Source organism: Echinops telfairi, unplaced genomic scaffold (genome assembly GCF_000313985.2).
Source record: "Echinops telfairi isolate 266 unplaced genomic scaffold, ASM31398v2 ScPeMD7_7410;HRSCAF=8448, whole genome shotgun sequence".
Lineage (NCBI taxonomy): Eukaryota > Metazoa > Chordata > Mammalia > Afrosoricida > Tenrecidae > Echinops > Echinops telfairi.
Genome location: NW_022111310.1, coordinates 692974 through 694565, shown reverse-complemented (window position 1 = coordinate 694565; position 1592 = coordinate 692974). Strand labels below are relative to the sequence as shown.

General features: G+C 60.2%; 1 protein-coding gene across 1 annotated transcript in view; it reads left to right on the top strand.

Moving 5' to 3' along the window:
* Positions 1–496, top strand: part of PAX5 (paired box 5) — a 197055-nt gene extending 196559 nt beyond the window's left edge. The window contains exon 11 of the mRNA XM_045296527.1: positions 420–496. Coding sequence (XP_045152462.1) covers positions 420–496 — 77 coding nt within the window. The remainder of the gene's footprint in view (positions 1–419) is intronic.
* Positions 497–1592: the final 1096 nt, after the last annotated feature.

The following is a 1592-nucleotide window of genomic DNA, read 5'->3' as shown; positions in this document are numbered from 1 at the left end:
GTGTGTGTGTGTGTGTGTGTGTGTGTGTGTGTGTGTGTGTGTGTGTAAGAAGTCCATCTGGTGAGGTAGGCAAGGGTGAGACCACACAGTCCATTGCTCTTTTGCCTTGTTAGTTTGTTTGTTTCCATGGAAAGTCAGATAGTCAATACTTCGGGCTCCGCAGGCCTTCGGGGCTCTAGCGGATGGGCATGGCTGTGACCCTGAACGCTGGAGAGCGTGCCCTCCCAGCTCTGAGTGAGGAGGAGGCTTTGGTCCCGTGGGGGCAAGTGTTGGCCGTGACTTGCACTTTGCAGAGCAGACTGGGACAGACGTCTTGGTGCCAGAGGGCTGTGGCCTGGGTGGGGTGAAACAAGAAAGGGATGGGGGTGAGGGAGACTACGAGCACCCTCCAACCTCAGGTCCCTTTCCATCTCTTCCAGGCTCCCCATACTATTACAGTGCCGCTGCCCGGGGAGCTGCGCCCCCTGCAGCCGCCACTGCCTATGACCGTCACTGACCCTCGGAGACAGGCAAGCGCCAAGCCCTGATTACGACACATATCATTGAGGGCAACAGCCTGCAGGGCCCCCGAAAGACAGCCAGAGGGGTCCCACAAGATCGTCCCCAGCCACTTCCACTGCCTGAACCTCCCTTCCTCCCTGTTCCTGGCCGAGACTCTGGGGCTTGATGGCAGGGCTACTGGACTTCTGGATGTTTGTCCGGACCTGAGTCCATCGATGAGCTCCTCCGGACAGCGCCTGGGTCTCCACAAACCAGCAGACTGCTCCGCAGACAGTTGTGGCCCCCAGATCTGCCCCTGCCCGAGACTGCGGGGGAGAGCTTGCTTTGGCTGCCTCCACAGACCCCTGTAAATACCTTCTTGCTTTCCTGTGGGCCTGAACGTCTGACGGAGCATCCCGCCCACCCCGTAACACATCCTGTGCTCCTGGGGTGCCACCGCACCTCTGGGTCCTGTACACGAGTCCTCCGTGAGCTCCGAGTGCTCCATCGGTGTCCTGGGAGCGTCCTTGAGGCTGAGGTGCCCACTGCGGGCGCCCAGCCTCCTGTTCGTCAAGACTTCTTTCAAGTCTTGACTCAGGCTGGCTGTATTCCAACTCCCCCAGGACCCCTCCCTAGGAGAAGTCCGTTTGGGGGAGACATCTCAGCCGGCTCCCTGCCTTTGCTCGCCAGGGCCCAGTGCAGGGCCAGCCTCTCTTTTCCAGATCAACAGACTCCAGGGGTCTCTGGGGGCACGCCTCAGCTCGACTGCAGAGTAAGAGGGGCGTCCAAGATGTCGCTACATTGCCAGTTCTGAAAGCCAGCACTCCGTGGGACAAAGGCATCACCGGGCCTGAGGCTCTCCCGACCCCCACACCACCCCACTCCGCCCCCGGGACCATGGGCCTGAATGGGCTGTGTGTTCTGAGCATGCCCAGGTCTGCATCACTTTGGACAGCTTCCCTGGACAATATAGCGTTTCATGCCCACACGCCCACCAGGAACCCCGTGAGTAGATTCCAGACAAGCTTGTCCCAGCGGGGCAGACACTGCTGGATCAGAAGGACTTTACCCTGTGCAACGCCCACCTCCCCACCAGACCCCTCACAATCAGC